Below are 17,460 nucleotides of genomic sequence, written 5' to 3'. Positions count from 1 at the left end.
ATCCCAGACCCGCGAGTCGCCGGGAGCCCCGCCCTCCCCAGCGAGGCCGGCCGCGATTGGCCCGCGGAGACCACGCCCCTTTAATGGGCGAGGCCACCGCTGGGGCCCGGGAGCTACTATCGAGCGGGTCCCGCACGCTCCCGCGCCGCCTGTTTCCGACCTCGCCATGGTCCGCCTGCCCCTGCAGTGTCTCCTCTTGGGCTGCTGGTTCACCGCCGTGAGTTGAATTTCTGCTCCGACCCGACGGCGGAGTTTGGGGTTTGAGAGGGGAAGGGGCAGAGAAGCCTTCCTTCGGGGAAGGGCTCTTCCTACCTGATTTTGTTGAGGACTGAAGGGTGGGTGGAAGCTCGGCCAGGGACCCTGGGGTCTGGCTGCATTAGCTGGGCTGCCTCTCTCTCCTCCCAGGTTGGGGTTCCAGGTCGCCCGCAGAGGGTGCGACGCGGGGGCACTGCAGGAAACGTGCCAGGACAGCGTGGATGGGGTTGCGGTTTGGGGAGCCTCAAGCCTTCATCAGGAAAGGCTGGCGTCTGGTTCGCCTCCAAGGCCGGCCAGAAGTGGGAAGGAAGGCGGGCCGAGGGAAGGGGAGGGTCTGGCTGGTTTCCTGTCCCTTCGCATGTGGACAGATGCCAGCTCTTAGAGTGGTTATCTTCTCCTTGCCAGCTGGGCTGCCTTCTTCCAGGGCATCTTGTGGGCACAAGGGGTGATCCAACCTAGGAGGAATGCTCAAGGCCATGTCTCTGCATCCTGAGTTCAGGATGACATGGGGGGCCTGTGGGGGAAATGAATAGTTCAGGGGACCCAAGAAAGGGTTTCTCGGGGCACCAGAGGGCTCAGACATGCCCGACCAAGCATGTCTCCGGGATTTTCAGAAGCCCACACTTGTCTCACTTTTTGTTTAAGTGTATTTTTGTAGTTCCTCATTCTGGAGGCTGGGAATCCCCCAAGTACCTTACCCTCTCATCCCAACCCCTCTGGTCTCCCCCGACTCTCAGGGGCTGTAGTTTCTGGCATGAGGTCTGAGCAGGAAGGAGCTATGCAGTGGGTGGTAAGGGAAGAGAGTCCACCGGGAAGCTACTTTGTTCCCAGAACTCTCGTTTTCACTCTAAGCAAGGGCTCCAGGGAGAGAGGAGCACCCAGGGCGGAGCTGGAAAGAAGAGAGGTGTGTCGGAGGGAGAGGGGGCAGAGCCAGGGGAGGGCGTGAAGCTGGTTTGGGCTTCTCAGGAGCGTACTCCCAGTTTTGGCTCCAGGTAGACGCTGGGCTGTGACAACTCCAATGGCAGCTGCTACTTAACGAGAGCTTCCTGTGTGCCAGGCCCTGAGGAAGATGCTTTCCATGTGTTCGCTGTCTGGTTTCTTTGAACTCCCCAGTGTACAGACGAGGAAACAGGCTCAGAGAGAAGGAATGTCTTGCCAAAATTCTCATAGCTAGGATAGAAACCTGGATATAAACCTGCATCTGCCTGGGTCCTGAGCCTGTCTCTCAGGTGGTGAGAGCCTTGGTATCAGAAGGACTGGAGGACTGGAGCTATGGAGTGGGAACTGGGGATGGACCAACTTTCAGAGGAGGAACCCTATTTCTCATGTGTTTGAAAATGGCATAAAGGACTGTCATGGCTGTGGGATGTGGGGGGAAGGTCCTCGGTGTTGCAGGGAGAACCTTCACAGGCGCTCCCTGCTCACAGGTGAATGTTGTGATGTGATGATGGCGGCAGCAGCCTTTTCTGTTTCCTTCCCCATTTCGGGTAAGACACATTTCCGTAAGCAATGGCTGACTGAGAGCCACCCATTAGGCAGGGTCCTGAACAGCCAGCCAGTTAGCCAGGACACTGGGCATTCAAGCAGATACTCACATACGTATGATAATCAAAGCTGCTACTTAATGAGCACCTACTATGTTCTAGACACGGTGCCAGGCCACACACAAATGTTCGTTCTCATCTTTACAACCTAAACTGTGGGGTAGGTGTTATTACTCGCATTTTAGAGACGTGGAAACTGAGAGGAAGAGAAGCAAATAGCTAGTAAGTGTTGCAAAGTCAAGTGCTGCAAAGACAGAAAGCCTTAAGTGGTTTGTCTCTCGAACCTGTGCTTTTTTCACTGGCTGTTCCCAAAGCGTGGGATGATTGTAGGGAGCACACGCACACAGAAGTAAACCACAGTGATGCACTTTGCAGTTCTGTTTTAAATCCTTTGATTTTTTTGAAGGAGGAAGTCTCTGGAGTTAGAATATAGTTAGTTAATACTTCTCAACTGCTTGCTAATCCTCCTTTTAAAACAAAAATCAAGAGCAGGCCTGGGGTGGAGGCCATCGGCAAGCAAAGCAACCAGCTGGCGTTTCATAACGTTGTTTTGTTGCTGTTGAATTTTATTTTTAGGCTTACCTTTTATTTATGAGACGTGAGACTGGTTCTCTCTCATGGCAATGATATAAGGTTTACATGGAAAAGAAATGTACATAATTTAGTGAGAAGTAATTAATAGCATGCGTCGTACCTGGAAGTAGTAAAAGTGAGGGTGAGAGCCAAGCTGATGGAGAGAGGGAGAGTACTGAGACCTGACTTCTCTTTCAGATCCTATCACTGCGAAACCCTGTGATTTCAGAGAGAAAGGAAGAGAAAAGGAGAGAGAGAGAGAGAGAGAGAGAGAGAGAGACAGAAACATCAATAATGAGAATCATCCATCGGCTGCCTCCTGCATGCCCCCTATCAAGGATCAAGCCTGAAACCTGGGCATGTTCCCTGAACAGGAATTGAACCCGTGACCCCCTGGTTCATAGGTCAATGCTCAGTCACTGAGCCGGGCTAGTCTGACCATTTGTAAAGTGAAAGTGTTGGATTTTATCTTCCCAGCTTCACAATTTTCTGGCATTTTATGAGGGAGGGCTTAGAGGGGAAAAACACGATGAGGCTTGGACAGGGAAAGGGGTGGGGAGCAGAAGAATAATAGGAGGAAGAGGCCAGGTGCTAAATATAGCCCCAACCTAGGACTAGGACCAGCTGAAGCAGCCAGTCTCTGGGCTCCAGGGGAGGTCCTGGGGTCCTCACGTGCTTTTGAATCTTTGTGAAGAGGAAAGTGTCAGGAGTCCAGACAAAAGGAAGATCTGTTTAGTTCAGAGACTATTGCGAGGTTCAAGCACAATCGCTTTGTAAAAGACCAGCATGATTCTCTGGGTGCTTTTACAATCGTATCAGTTGGCAGTTTAGTTAAAAATAACCAAGCCAACTAGTAGGCAGGCCCCACTGTTCTGCTTTGGATTTCCGCTTCAGCTCTAACCCCTCTCCCGGCTGATTTTCACCTTCCTGCCAACGAGGCTACAGCAGAGATTCCCAGATCCCCTCAAATGGCCCAATTCTGTTTTTAGGTCCACCCAGAACCACCTGCATGCAGTGAAAACCAATACCCCATAGAAAGTCAGTGCTGTAATCTGTGCCCGCCAGGTGAGACGCCTCCTTCCAGCCTCATGGTGGGACCCCTCGTGGTTTGCTGGCAGATGCAGGCTCCATAGGTCATCTGTAAACCTGAGTCTTAAATGGCCCCTGGGATTGCCCAGCCCTGCCCTGCTGTCAGAAAGTTGTGGGTTCCCTCTGTGCCTACTCAGGACTAAGGTTCCTGTATCTTCCTTGGCCCCCCACCCTCCTACCCCTGACCTGACTCTGAAGGCTGGAAGGCTCTGAGACTGTCACCTTTGAATCCTCTGCCCGAAAGCCCAGCCTGCTCCCAGCCTGCTCAGTTTTTGGTAAATGTCTGACTCCCAGAGTTGGTCAGAGCTGCCTCATTTCCTGATGCTTTTTCCAGGACAGAAACTGGTGAATGACTGCACAGCGGTGACCGACACGGAATGTGTTCCTTGCAGTGAAGGCGAATTCCTGGGGACCTGGAGCAATGAGAGGCGCTGCCATACGCACAGATACTGCGACCCCAGTGTGTGGGCTGCGGGGGACCGGTGCTTGGGAGTGGGGCTGATATTCCAGCTCATTCTTTTTTTTTAAAATTAATATATTTTTATTGATTTCAGTGAGGAAGGGCGAGGGAGAGATAGAAACATCAGTGATGAGAGAGAATCATTGATTGGCTGCCTCCAGCACTCACCCTACTGGGGATCGAGCCTGCAACCCGGGCATGTGTCCTTTACCGGAATCGAACCCGGGACCCTTCAGCCTGCAGGCCAACTCTCTATGCACTGAGCCAAACCAGCAAGGGCTTCCAGCTCATTCTTGACAATGCAGCCATTAACCCTCGCCCCCTCCCCTCCCTTTTATTAAAAATAGAAAGCCAGGGTCTGTTTGGATTGATTGGAGTCTAGGCTTATACTGGTTGTTAAATAATTTGACTGCTGTCCCTACTTGGAAGAGGGTCTAAGAAAAAAAAAAGCAGGAAGTGTGAGGAGTGGGGCTCAGAGAGTCCCCAACAAGGGTTCCCATCCTTCCCACCCATCTCTGCGCAGACCTAAAACTCCGGGTCCAGAGTAAAGGCACTTTGGAAACAGACACGACTTGCACGTGTGACGAAGGCCTACACTGTGTCGACGAGGTCTGTGAAAACTGCGCCCCACACAGCTCTTGCCCCCCTGGCTTTGGGGTCAAGGAGATCGGTAAGTGGCCTGTCTGACAATCGGCTCTAGAGGCAGGAGGGAGGAGTTGAGGGCCAAAGGCAAGGGGCTGGGCAGTGGGCACTCAGCCCAGAGGTGGACGGAATGGAGACTACAGCCTACATCAGGATGCCTCCTAGAGTGAGCAGGAAAGGAACCCTTCTCATTCCGGCTCCTGCCATGGCATCTGCCTTGGGAGGGCAGTGGGAGAAGCCTTCCCAGGGGCTGCAGCAGCAGCGGAGGCTCTCCGCCGGGGAGGAGGGCTTAGAGCAGGAAGACTGGGAGCCAGACAGGTAGTCCGTTGTGTGATGAATGCCCCCTTCTCCCTCCCAGCGACAGGGGTTTCTGACACCATCTGCGAACCCTGCCTGGTCGGCTTCTTCTCCAATGTGTCATCTGCTTATGACAAGTGTCATCCTTGGACGAGGTATAAGAACTCATGCCTGGTGTTTTCTGTCCCAAGAGGGGCATGGGGTCTGCTTCCATCCGATCCTGCTATCTACCCTTCAGCCCCAGGTCCCATGTCCACACACACTCATGCCCGTGTAAAACATCAGAGTGACCTCATGGACAACTGACCAAATGGGCACTTTTTAGCATTTTCTTGTCTGTGCTCTGTTGGTGGTAATAGACACTGTTGATCTCTCCAACTTCGTGAAACTCTCTTTCCTTGGGTACATGGTGACATCTCTCCTACTTTCCTTCTCCTCCCCTGGTCCTCCTTAACTGGTTTCTTAGGCCTTTGTTCTGCTCTACTTTTTAATCACTTTGCCTGCCTCCCCTGGACCATCTCATCCATATTCATGGCTTCGAACTACCAGCTCTCTCTACCATCTCTCTCGGGTGGTTCCCAATCAACATCTCTTGACTAGATTTGTCTCCTGGATCCCAGACTGTCAAATCCAACGGCCGAGGGTACATCTCCCTGCAAGTGACCCACAGGCACCAAATGGGCTCACCTTCCTGCTCCCCTCACCCTCGGTGAAAGCTACCACCATGCCTCTGGGCACTTGTCCCGTAGTCCCCCCTCACCTCCAAATCAGTCACCTTCTTGCCTTCCAGATGTTTTGGGACTCCTCCCTCTCACTATCTCAGTGGTGCCATTTTAGCCTGGGCCTCATCACTGTGGTCTGAATGGTGCCTTAGCTCCTCATTGACCTCCTCACCTCTAGTCTCCCCCTTTCATCCGGTTCTCCCTTCACTTGCCAAAGTGAGTTTTCTGCAGTTCATTTTAGATTACAGCACTCTCTATTTACCGTGCTTCACGGCTCGCTGGGCCTTTAGGTTAAAACCCAGACTCTCTTGCATGGCCTCTGACCTTCCTGACCTCTTCCCACCTCCTGCTACTTGCAGTCTCCTCAACACACTGTTCATACTCTTGCATCAAACTCGTCTGCCTGGACTACGCTTTAACACATGGCCCATTAACTTTTTACATTTAATTTTAAAAAATGGGTAAGATAGGCGCCTCCGACAGAAGGCACAAAAGGGCGTACAGCGATAAGTCTCCCTTTCACCCCTGTCCCTCAGCCCTCCAGTGCTTCCTTGGAAGCAGACACTTCCTTGCATGTCTTCCCATCGACAAGCACACAAACACATACGTGCTCATGCGCAAACACTTATTGTCCACACAAATTGTAGCATCTCATATACACTTGGTCCTTTGTTTACTGTCTGCCTTTTTCGTAATAGGTTGCAAACTCCTTAAATGTAGAGACTTAGCTCTTTTCCCCCTTCCACTGATGCATCCCTTATGCCTAGACCAGTGCCTAGAACATAGTAGGTGCTCAATAAATTTGTATTGGTCAATGTTGACTGATGAATGGTGGCACGTTGGGGCAGTAGAATCAGAGCGCTGGGTTCCAACCTCACTGCAGCTGAGGAAGGGTGTGGCCCTCATCTCTCTGAGCCTCAGTGTCCTCATCTGGAAGTTGGGGATGACCTTCGTCTCATGAGGCTTGAGGAAAAGACTGGTGGGAGTGTTTTGTAAGCTCATGTACACTCTCCTCATGTGTATGCTGTCTTTGAAGTTTCTCCCTCTTCCCCCACTTTAGATGTTTTTTTTCTTTGTGACGTCCCTCTCAGACCATTCCTCCTCCTCCTCCTCGGACCATGTTGGACCTGCTCTTCTATATCTAGACTCCTTCATTGGCCTCCTGGCTGGCCACTTCTCTGCGATTTCTCCTCCTGTGAGCTCTCTGGCCAGCTGAGTCCTCCCACGACTTACGTCATGTGATTGGATGCTGATATGACTCACAGCTGAATCCCGTTGAAACCTTCATGGCTGACTAGCAGTGATCGGGTTCTATCAGTGATCGGGTTCTAAAGACCCAACTTTTCCATGGTTCCACAATGCATCTGGCATGTCACCCACCTAATCTCTGTATCACATTGTCCTGCTTAGTGGGAATGTACCACGGCTCTAAATTTTATGTCCTTCGGGCCGACCCAGACCTAACTTCTCCAGGGGAGTCTTTCTGGACGACCCTTAAACCAGAGGTTCTCAACTAAGCAATTTTGACAATATCTGGAGCCGAGACTGGGAATGGGGATTCCACTGACATCAAGTGGGTGGAGGCCTGAAATGCCGTTGAACATCCTACAGTGCATGGGACAGGCCCCCGTACAGAGAGTTATGTGGCCCAAAATGTCAGTGGTGTCGACGAGGTTGAGAAGCCCTGTCTTAAACCAAATGGATCCTGTCTCCATTCCTGCCTTTGCAGATTTCATCTCCTCTTCTCTGGACAATTCCCAGTTCACTTTAGCCTATATCACAAGGCTTGGCACTCATTAGAGACGCTCCAACGATTACCCCTTCAAGATGTGTAATAATCTTTCCTCTGCACCCACGAGTGCCATAAGAACAGAGTTTGCACCGTAACCAGCACAGGAGGTGCATGAAATACGTGCTGAGTGAAGCTGGACTTGTTGGTTGTTGATGGTCTCCCTCTGGGGTTGGAAGTCTTATGGTTGGCAAACTTAATGTCTCATTCTCTCTCTCTCTCTCTAGTTTTTTTTAAAAATAATTTATTTTAATTTTCTATTTTTAGGGCAAAATCAGTAATGTTTTTAGAATAAACATATGATACATTATATGACATACCTTATGAAATCTGAGTTGATGGACTTGTTTTCAAAAGTTATAATCTACAAATGATTGGCTCTTTACACTTATAATCTATGTTTATAAATGCTTATATAATTCTGTATATTTTAAAATATTCTCTCTTTCTTTCTCTCTCTCTCTCTCTCTCTCTCTCTCTCTCTCTCTCTCTCTTTCTCTCTGTGTGTGTGTGTGCACATGTGTGTCCACACAGCTGTCAAAGGCCTGGTGGAGCTACGGGCAGGGACTAACAAGACTGATGCTGTCTGTGGTGAGTCCTGGAGAATGGGTCCTGGCGGCAGGCTAGGGAGGTAGGGAGGTAGGGAATACAAGCCGAGCCTGAGGCATACAGAAACAATGAGTGGGAGGGGAAGTGAGAGGAGGAAGCAGTTTGGAGTGGGGGTGGGCAAGTCAGCTCCCCTCTTGAGCCTCAGTTTCTTCATCTGTAAAATGGGATGATAACAGCACCTCCCTGAGTGGGTTGGTGGAAGTGCCTGGCATGGGTTCTTGCACTTTGGAAGTGCTTCATCGAAGCTATTCTGCAGCCCCCCACACACTTCAAGGACCAGCATGGTGTGACACGGTTTCCTCTCAGGGCCTCAGCTTTGATTTTAGAACGAGGAAGTTGGCCAACAGCACAGATCACAGACTCAAATAACTACAGGGACTAGGCAGGTCATGTTAATAAGTGAAAAAGGTCAGAGGTGAGAAAAATGCACTCTCTTTGCTTTTTTTTTTTAACATTCATTTTCCTTTTGGCAGGGCTGGGTGAGTGAGGCATTTACCTTGGGCACACTATTTAAAGGGGTGCCTGAAAAATGCAGTAATCAAGATAACATTTTTTTTGTTTTGTTAATCCTCACTCAAGGGTATTTTCCATTGCTTTTTAGAGAGAGTGGAAGGGCGGGGGAGAGACACACAGAGAGAAACATCGATGTGGGAGAGACGTATCAATTGGTTGCCTCCTGTGCACACCTGGACTGAGGCCAAGGATTGAGCCTGCAACTGAGGTATCTGACAGAATCAAACCTGGGACTCTTCAGTCTGCAGATCCATGCTTTATCCATTTAGCCCAACTAGCTAGGGCAAGATATGCAACAGCTTGATGTAATATTTAAAAAAGAATAAAAGTCAATGCAAAAAAAATCCATAATGAGCAAACTATAAAATTTTAACTAATGCCATGGTCCAACCTTGCATTTGCATGACCCTGCCTGACTTGCCTGAGCCTAATTTCGGAAACTTTATGAAAAAAAACAAAACAAAACAGGCAGCCAACCTGTGGGCCATAATTTGGTGATTTGATTTTTTAAAACATGACATTAAAATATTTCCTTGATTACTGAGTTTTTTTTGTATCCCTTTAAATTTTGTCCCAAGGTGTGTGCCTTACCCTAGTCCAGTGGTTCTCAACCTTCCTAATGCAGCGACCCTTTAATACAGTTCCTCATGTTGTGGTGACCCCCAATTTCATTGTTACAAATTGAACATAATTAAAGCATAGTGATTAATCACAAAAACAATATGTAATTATATATGTGTTTTCCGATGGCCTTAGGCGACCCCTGAGAAAGGGTCGTTCGACCCCCAAAGGGGTCGTGACCCACAGGTTGAGAACCGCTGCCCTAGTCCCTGCCCTGCCTCCTAGTCTTCCTTTCGTTTTCTCATTTGGAATGGAAACTGAGGTACAAGAAACACGTTAATTTCCCCTCTATTCTTCTATAACAAAGGCAACAGTGCAGACATAAATGATGTAGGTCCTCAGCACCTCAGCAGGGGGCACAGAGTGGGGAAGGAGGGGAGTGTGGGGAGCGGTGGGGAGCCGGGCACTCGGTTCTGGCCAGTGAGTGCCAGGTGGGGCTGCTGGTCCAATGGGGCTAGATGCCCACATTTCTAAGAGAAACCAGGTGTCTAGATTTTAAATCTGCAGGCGCCCCCAAATGAAAAGGTTTAACATAATTTAAAAATGTGCTGGTCACACTAAAGACATCTGCTGGCCACGGTTCACCAGGGCCACCTGTTCGAAGCCTGTCAGGGATGAGCTCAGGCCCGGGAGGATTGTAGAGTCTGGGGAGGTCCAGCAGCTTTGGGCCTGGGGGAGGGAGCCATCGCTGAAGTCTCTGTTTCTCCAGGTATCAAGCATCGGAAGAGAGCCCTGGTGGTGATCCCCATCGTCGCAGCCCTCCTGTTGGCTCTGCTGTTGGTGCCTGTGTATTTCTGTGAGTCCCCACACAGGGAGGTGACGAGGAAGGCGGGAGGGAGGAGAAGGTCAAGCAGAACCGGCTGCCTGTTTCCTTATCTGGCCTCACCACTAAGTCTCCACCTCTCTATTTTTTTCTCTCTAGGGAAGTTGCCCAAGGTAAACTGCAAGGTAGGTCACCCCTGGGCACTGGCTCTGAATTTGGCAAACTGCAAAGAAGATGGACTCACTGGTGCCTTTATGGCAGTAAAACCGATTCAGGGTCTGCCCTGTGGCCAGTGGGGTGACAGCAGAACTGGCTGGTCTGCCTCCCGACCCCCCAGTCCCATTCCCGGGACCCAGAGCTCCTCCCGTCCCCTCCCTCAGCGCCAGCCTTCCTTATCCCCAGAGCGCACCTCTCCACAGAGCCGCCCTGGCACCATGGCCAAAGTCAGTGGCGTCATTTGCTGTTCTTTCCTGGCATGCAACACGTGGGGAACCACTTTGGGGCCTTGGTGCAGGCCAAGGGCCAGACCGGAGGGGCACCTCCTTAAACCCACTGGAAGCTTCTTGACACCCTCAGTGTGGCCAGCAGGGGGCAGGAGGCGCCCATGGAATCCGCCCTGATTGGGGGAAACGGGGCGGGGCTTGGGGAGCATCCCCTTGGCGGGGAGGGCTCCTCAGAGGTGTTGCTGAGGATAACCTCACCCCTTGGCTCACCAGACCTCCTGCCCTGAGAACCCCGGGAAGGCCAAGGAGGATCCCCAGGAGATGGAGGACTTTCTTGACCCCGGCTCCACCGCTCCCGTGCAGGAGACCTTACACTGGTGCCAGCCCGTGGTGCAGGAGGATGGCAAAGAGAGCCGCATCTCGGTGCAGGAGAGACAGTGAGGCTGTGTGTGCCGGGAGCATGGCAGTGTGGACAAATGTGCACGTGGCCGCGGCGCCTGGAGCTGCAGCTGCGACATGAGGGCGAGGGGCTGGCGCTAGGCACAGCCCCCCTCTGCCTGCACCCCTGCGGCTCAGAAACAGTTCACTCAGGGGAACCTCCTACTCCAGCCTGGAGCCCATTCAGCCTCCCAACTTGCTTTTAAAGATGGAGGCAAGACTTTTTTTGGGGGGTGGGGTGGGGGGCGGGGGCATATAGTAACATCATCAAACCCTCCAGCCCAGCCGTTCAGTGCCCACGTGGTTTCTATGAGCCCAGGGGGACATCTACATGAATATCATTGCAGTGTCGTTTGTGACAGGGGACAACTGGAAGCAACTTAACTGTCCATCAACAGGGGACTGGCTAAATAAAATGATAATATATTTATGTAACAGGATCTCAGAAACACTCATGGGGAAAAAAGCAGGTTGCAGAATGATGGGCATGGATCTTTTTTTTTTTAAAGCACACACCCCTAATCAATATGATCTATCACCTGTGGGCACGTGTACAGACATAACACATGCTGTATATGTAGGTGTAACACGGGTTCTGGAAGGATACACAGGAAATGTGCAGCTCATGGTTGCCATGCCCAGGTTGGGGAAGAAGGCTCTGGGGGAGGGTTGGTAAAGAAGATTGGACTTTTTCATAAGGCTTCATCCCCCCTCCCCACAAAGGAGAGTGAATTCACATACTGCTTATGTAATTAAAGTCATCAAACGTGAAAAAAAATGGGGGTGGACATGCTGGGTGACATGGTGGCTACATTTGTGTCGGGCTCACAGAACCAGGGCACGTTGGGAGGCTGAATAAGAATGTCCCCAGGCTGCCGGCCCTCCCTGTGTGCTCACATTTGGCACCACGTTTGCAAAGGATTCTCTCCATTTCATTCATGATCACAAAACAGCCTTGGGGACAGGCAGGGCCCGCACCCCTCCCTCTTTAACAGGTGGAAACAGAGGCCCAGAGACATCAAGTGACTTGCTGATGGTTGCACAGCAGTTTGTAGTGGTGCTGCTCAGAGCTCCCCACTCCTGGTCCTGCCCTGCTTCTCCCAGACCTGCCTGATCTCTGGAACCAAAATCTGTGGCTCCTTCCCAGGGCAATCTTGGGCCTCCCACCTCCTTCTGACCTCCCAACTGCGACAGGAGCTGTGCTTCTCAGTCAGATGGCACCCCTTCCCCCAGCAGTATCTTAGGATAAAAATAACCATCCTGTTCTCTTTTCTCGCTGTGCCAACTGAGGGGGAGCCTGGCCAGGAGGAGCAGCAGATGGAGTCGGAGCAGAGGGGAGGGGAGCGGAGGGAGGGAAGGAAGGGTGTAGGGCAAGGAAGAGAAGGAAGAGCCATGCAAAGCCCTGGCACAAAGATTAAGATTCATGGTGTGGATGAGGCCAGGCTGGTTTAACCCAGGGATTGCCCCCTACCCGCTAAGAAGCTGTTTTGATTTCCCCAATGTGTCCTATTGCCTGGAGGGCGGGGTGGAGAGGGCTTGTCCCCCACGAAGACTGTGGGGGCAGCTTGGAATCCAGAGAGGCACCTGGCTTGGCAGGCTTCCCAGAAGGGCTCCAAGAACCATTTGGAGGCACCAGGTGGAGAGGTTTGGTTTAGAAAGTGGAGCAAAGTGGTGGTGTGATGGTGCGGGGACCTCACCCTCTCCTACCTAGAGTCCAAATGCTAGTGTTCCTTCTGTGCGTGGCTGCATGGTGGATAGAGACAAAGGACCCAGCACCTCTGCCACCTCTCATCCGTGGGTTACTGTTCATCTTTTACATCTCAGGTTCCCCATCAGGCAAACGGAGACAGTGCTGTCGGTGCCTCTGGGTCAGCGTTCTCGGTCTTGAGCACGTATCAGCATCACCAGAGAAGACAGGCTGCTGGGCCCCACTGCCAGGGCTTCTGATTGAATGGGTCTGGGATAGAGCTCAAGGACTTGCATTTCTAACCAGTTTCCCAAGTGACGCTGCTGCCGGTCCAGGGGCCGCACTTTGAGAACTTGCTTTTGGCATTCAGATAAGCAGTTGGTCTTCTATTGCAAGCACGTGGGATCACTTGCCTCGGGGTTTCCCTGGTCTTGAAAACATGGTTGGGGGAGGTGCAGGGCAGGTAAGACATACCTGGGGAGTTAATAACACGGAACACTGTCAACCAACTAGGCCTGCGAGTTGGAGGGTGAACTCAGCCTCCTTGCCCTTGGGCGGGCAGACTGAAGAGCGGTCTGCAGTGTCCCGTGGGTTCCCTAGAGCAGTGGTTCTCAACCTTCCCAATGCCGCGACCCTTTAATACAGTTCCTCATGTTGTGGTGACCCCCAATTTCATTGTTACAAATTGGACATAATTAAAGCATAGTGATTAATCACAAAACAATATGTAATTATATATGTGTTTTCCGATGGTCTTAGGCCGGTGGTCGGCAAACTGCGGCTCGCGAGCCACATGTGGCTCTTTGGCCCTTGAGTGTGGCTCTTCCTAAGCCTTAGGAGTACCCTAATTAAGTTAATAACAATGTACCTACCTATATAGTTTAAGTTTAAAAAATTTGGCTCTCAAAAGAAATTTCAATCATTGTACTGTTGATATTTGGCTCTGTTGACTAATGAGTTTGCCGACCACTGTCTTAGGCGACCCTGTGAAAGTGTCGTTCGGCCCCCAAAGGGGTCGCGACCCACAGGTTGAGAACCACTGCCCTAGAGGGACGGAGCCCCAGCTGCCCCTCTGCACTGGTTTCCTTCCTTTCCCGGTCTCACTTCCCCATCCCCTCTGGTGTTATCCGGGTTCAGCTTCCAAAGACACTACCTGCATTCCTTCCTCGTCACAGATCCTGCTTCTGGGAGAAGTCCCTCTCAGAGCCAGCAGAGCTCACGCCTAAGGAAGTCTGTTTTTGTACAGTAGTCCTCCTTATCCGTGGCTTCAGTTACCTGTGGCATCTGCGGTCCAAACATTTTAAATGGAAATTCCAGAAATGACATTCATAAGTTTTAAATTGCGTGCTTGTTCTGAGCACTGGGATGCAATCTTGCGCCGTCTGCTTTATCCCTCCTGGGGCGTGAATCATCCTCTGTCTCAGCGCAGACCCGTGTGCGCTCCCACCCGTTAGTCAGTAGCTGTCTCCGTTATTGATCCATTATCAGAGAGAGGGAGGGAGACCACATTCCATAACTTTTATTCCAGTAGATTGTTAAAATCGTTCTATTTACTATTGGTTATTGTTGTTCATCTCTTACTGTGCCTAATTTATAAATTAAATTTTATCATAGGCATATAGATGTCTATATATTAGAAAAGATGGTACATAGAACATGCAGGGCTTGGCACTACCCGTGGTTTCAGGTATCCACTGAGGGTCTTGGAGTGTATCCTCTGTGGATAAGGGGGTCTGCTGTATATCTTGGGGTCCCTGACAAAAGGACAGGGTTGATCTTTCTTTTTGTTAATCCTCACCCGAGGATATTTTTTTAAAAATTGATTTTTAGAGAGAGTGGAAGGGAGGGGGAGAGACAGAAACATTGATGTGAGAGAGACACATTGATTGGTTGCCTCCCGCATATGCCCAGAATGGGGCAGGGGATGAAGCCTTCAACGGAGGTACCTGCCCTTGACCAGAATCGAATCCGGGACCCTTCAGTCCGCAGGCTGACACTCTAACCAATGAGCACCCGGCTAGGCCGGGACAGGGTTGAACTTCCTGGCCGCTGTAGCAAGTTCTGTGTTTTAAGTTGTTTTTTTTTTAAATATATTTTATTGATTTCTTACAGAGAAGAAGGGAGAGGGATAGAGAGCCAGAAACATCGATGAGAGAGAGACATCGATCAGCTGCCTCCTGCACACCCCCCAGTGGGGATGCGCCCGCAACCAAGGTACATGCCCTTGACCGGAATCGAACCCGGGACCCCTGAGTCCGCAGGCCGACGCTCTGTCCACTGAGCCAAACCGGTTCGGCAGTTCTGTGTTTTAAGTGGAACCCGGCCCACGTTCTGTGACCTTGGGAAAGCCACTCCTTGGTTCTGGGTCGCCCACCCCCCACTCCAGATGTGTAATGAAGGCCTGGGGCCCTAGGCGTTCTAAGGGTCTTGCCAATTCTACAAATAAGTGCAGAGGATAAACCCACTACAGGGTCCTCTCCTGGCTGAGTGGAGGGTAGGTGTGAGGCACGCATCATCCAGAGGGTGGCGCCAAGGTAACATCTGAAGACCCTGGTGGCTGGCTTTTGCCAGCTCTCACTCCACATCCTGCCCTTACTTGGAGACGAAGACTTGCCTCCCTCCACACATGGGTCTGGCCTGCTGCCGCCTGTACTCTGCAACTGCGTCTGTTCCCCAGGCCGGGTCTCCCTCGTCACTGCTTCCTTCCTTTAGCAGCCTCGACTGCATTGCCACTGTGGTCCCATCCTGAGCTAGGGTTGTGCACACTGAGAGTGTGCACAGGCTGATGTTCATCATTGCTGGCCACAGGGCTCAGAACTTTCTTTGTATTGTCTTCATCCACAGGACAGCCCTGCACGAGGCATAGTCTCTTATGTCACCCATCTCACAGATAGGGCTCAGAGGCGGAATGACTTGCCAGGGCCTGAGGACTGAGAGCTGGGATTTGGACCCAACTTGGTTGACCCAAGAGCCTGTGGTTTTTACCCATTTAGGGTGCAGAGAAACAGGTCCACGCTAACACGCCTTTAAAAGACAGCGCGACTGCCCAGGACAGAGGGGAAGCCCAGAGCTGGAGCAGCGAACCTTTAGGGCAGGGTTGCAAACTCACGCACACAGGCCTGGAGAGTGAGGCGGGCTCCTCTGCCCCCGAGGAGACTGTGTGGCAAACGGAGAGGCTCTGCCCCTCTTTGGGGCAGCATCTACAGCTCCTTCCAATGGTTGCTCTACGGAATGAGCGCTGTCTGTTGCTGGGAATCCAGATTTCCAGGAGAAACCACCCAATATTTCAATGCCACCAATTCCAAAAATTAAAAAACTTGGCGAGAGCCCAAGCAAGCATGTCACAGAGGCTTGGGATTAAAAGAGACTGGGGCCTGGCTGGTACGGCTCAGCGGTTGAGCATCGACCCAGGAACCAAGAGGTTGCCGGTTTGATTCCCGGTCAGGGCACATGATTCCTGGTCAGGGCACATGCCTGGGTTGCGGGCTCTATCCCCAGGGGGAGCCATGCAGGAGGCAGCCAATCGGTGACTTCCTCTCCCATCGATGTTTCTATCCAGCGCTCTCCCTTACTCTCTCTCTCAAAATCAATAAAAAAATATTTTAAAAAAGAGAGAGACTGGGAATATCATTGTGCCTGGCCCTTTTGTTTTATATGTGGGGAAACTGAGGGCCTGGGAGGGTCCAGAGCCCCGTTAGGCAACATGGCAGGGGCAGGCTGTCTCCTTCCTTGCACCCCAGCCAGGAGGCTGGAGAGGACCCTGGGGCTTAGGCTCCCCCCGTGCGAGCCTGGTTGATGGGGTCAGGGCATCGAAGCTCTCGGGCTGAGGGACCTGCCTTGGGACTGAGGCTGGGCTGGGGGTAGATGTCCTTTTCGTTCAGTGACATCCCCTTGCATCCCTGCGCTCCCCAGGCGTGCACGCATGCACGCACACACCCTCCCTTTAAGCCTTCGGGGCCCTGCAGCTAATTCCTTGGGCAGCAGAAGTTATTAAAGACTCTTCCCAGAAGGGTTTCTCTCCCCCAGAGTGAATCTGGCACAGAAAATTACAAACCTACCTGCGGGGGTGGGGAGATAGAATTTTAATTTATAAAAATAGAAAAAGCACACTCATGCTGTGGTCCTGGAGTCTGGGGGAGGGAGGAAGCTCATGGGGGGGGCTCCCCGGGGACATGCAGCACTGTTACTGGGGGGCTGGCTCTGGGAGGGGCTCAGCAAGGTGAGTGAGCAGCTTTGGCCCAGACAGATGGGGCCAGTGAGTGGGAAGCAAGGGGGTATCACTCCTCTACTCTGACCCCCTCTCCCTTTCCCTGGGGCTCTCGGCCTCTCTCCCTACCTACTGGCACATCAGCTGGGCCTTGGTACCCAGCTAGCTCCTGGCCGTGTCCTCCTTCCAGGACCCCCACCCTGCTTTCTGCCTTGCTCCCTGACAACTACCTCTCTCTTCTCCCAACAATTCATCTCACCCTTGTCCTCTTTCGACCAAGTGTTATTGTTTTGGCTAATTATGAAAGTCAGGCCTGGCATCGCACGCCCCGTCCAAGCAATAAACAAGAAAATAAGGTCACCTTTAAGCCTCTCACCACGCCTACTAACCACAAGTTACAGGTCCGTCCAGACTTCGCTTCTGTGCCAAAAAATATTTTTAACCTCGGGCTATTATTACATACGCTGTTTTGTAAGCAGCCTTCTCGGCTTAGCGGTATATGGCAGCCGTCTCTCCATGCCGATAAATATAGGTCGACAACATGCTTTTTAATTGCTGCATAGGAGTCCATTGTACGGCCGGAGCCTGATTCACGTCAGGCCTCCATAGTGATGGACTGTAGGCGGCTTCTCCTCTCCCCTGTCCTCCTGAGTCCCTTCCCGAGTCCTGTCCCCCCTGATTTTCCTCTTTCTCTCCACGCCTCCTCTTGCATCTCCCCTTTTCTCTTCACCCCTCTCGCCCCCTCTCCTCTCCTGCCTTCATCCCCAGTGTCCAACCCTCTGTTTTTCCTCTCCTGCCCAACCCATTC

General features: G+C 51.7%; 1 protein-coding gene across 1 annotated transcript; it reads left to right on the top strand.

Moving 5' to 3' along the window:
• Positions 1 to 98: 98 nt before the first annotated feature.
• Positions 99 to 11,193, top strand: CD40 (CD40 molecule). The gene is made up of 11 exons (XM_023756261.1): positions 99 to 217; positions 3,362 to 3,437; positions 3,796 to 3,921; positions 4,445 to 4,591; positions 4,922 to 5,015; positions 6,674 to 6,815; positions 6,993 to 6,999; positions 7,906 to 7,962; positions 9,824 to 9,910; positions 10,037 to 10,062; positions 10,594 to 11,193. Exons 1-11 carry the CDS (start codon positions 167 to 169, stop codon positions 10,759 to 10,761), a joined length of 981 nt encoding a protein of 326 aa, XP_023612029.1. The 5' UTR covers positions 99 to 166; the 3' UTR covers positions 10,762 to 11,193.
• The last annotated feature ends 6,267 nt before the right edge of the window (positions 11,194 to 17,460 follow it).

Source organism: Myotis lucifugus, unplaced genomic scaffold (assembly GCF_000147115.1).
Source record: "Myotis lucifugus unplaced genomic scaffold, Myoluc2.0 scaffold_90, whole genome shotgun sequence".
In the NCBI taxonomy this organism is placed as follows: Eukaryota; Metazoa; Chordata; class Mammalia; order Chiroptera; family Vespertilionidae; genus Myotis; species Myotis lucifugus.
This window is presented reverse-complemented; position numbering and strand designations above follow the sequence as displayed.